This window comes from Mangifera indica, chromosome 9 (genome assembly GCF_011075055.1).
Source record: "Mangifera indica cultivar Alphonso chromosome 9, CATAS_Mindica_2.1, whole genome shotgun sequence".
NCBI classification, from domain to species: Eukaryota; Viridiplantae; Streptophyta; class Magnoliopsida; order Sapindales; family Anacardiaceae; genus Mangifera; species Mangifera indica.
Genome location: NC_058145.1, coordinates 18,218,547 through 18,219,260, shown reverse-complemented (window position 1 = coordinate 18,219,260; position 714 = coordinate 18,218,547). Strand labels below are relative to the sequence as shown.

General features: G+C 45.4%; 1 protein-coding gene across 1 annotated transcript in view; it reads right to left on the bottom strand.

The window, feature by feature from the left end:
- Positions 1–235, bottom strand: part of LOC123226380 — a gene marked incomplete at its 3' end in the record, with an annotated part of 1,685 nt that extends 1,450 nt beyond the window's left edge. Inside the window, exon 1 of the mRNA XM_044650877.1 lies at positions 1–235. This exon is cut by the window's left edge and continues 594 nt beyond it. Within this exon, the coding sequence (XP_044506812.1) occupies positions 1–235 (235 nt within the window).
- Positions 236–714: the final 479 nt, after the last annotated feature.

The following is a 714-nucleotide window of genomic DNA, read 5'->3' as shown; positions in this document are numbered from 1 at the left end:
TAGGGTTCGGAGATAAGCTGCAAGTTATATTGAAATTGTGTAAAGGAAGTGACTTTGCATCAATTTCAACACAAACACGAGCATAGGAAAGACGGGTACACTCATATGTCTGCTTATCACAAGATAGCGGTCGGCCCACCATACTTGAGACCATGCTGAGTCCTTTTTGAGTCCATAATGGTAGGGGTACCCCATGAAATCGAACCCACACTGGTAACTTAGAAATTTTGTCCATATCGAAAGAGGTGTGGGCATGCCATTGCTACAAAATAATATGTTTTCCTCCAAACATCCAGGGACCCTCCTCAAGAACTCGGTGAAGTCCTTCTTCATCCTTGAACCTGAATACCACAAACCCATCTGAGGACATGACATGTTCTAAGCCATACATCTTCCATGCACGCATAGCTATAGATCTAACAGCTTGATAAGGCATGACATATCCTGGGAAGAAATCAACAATGCATCTCGTCCACTGGGTGGCTTTTTCATTTATAACGTCATCTGTGATTACTAAATTGGGCTCATCACCCTTGATAACACAATCAACTTGCTCAAGAGAAAACCGGGTTGTCGAACTTGTAACCCGAATTTTATCGGCCCAAGATGGGCCTTGAGGTGGCTGACGCGGCGGTTGAGAGATGAGGGCAGCGGCTGCCTGAGAGGGTGTTGCATGGTTTGGTTTTGTAGTGGGTACAGAGGCTGCAGAAGTGG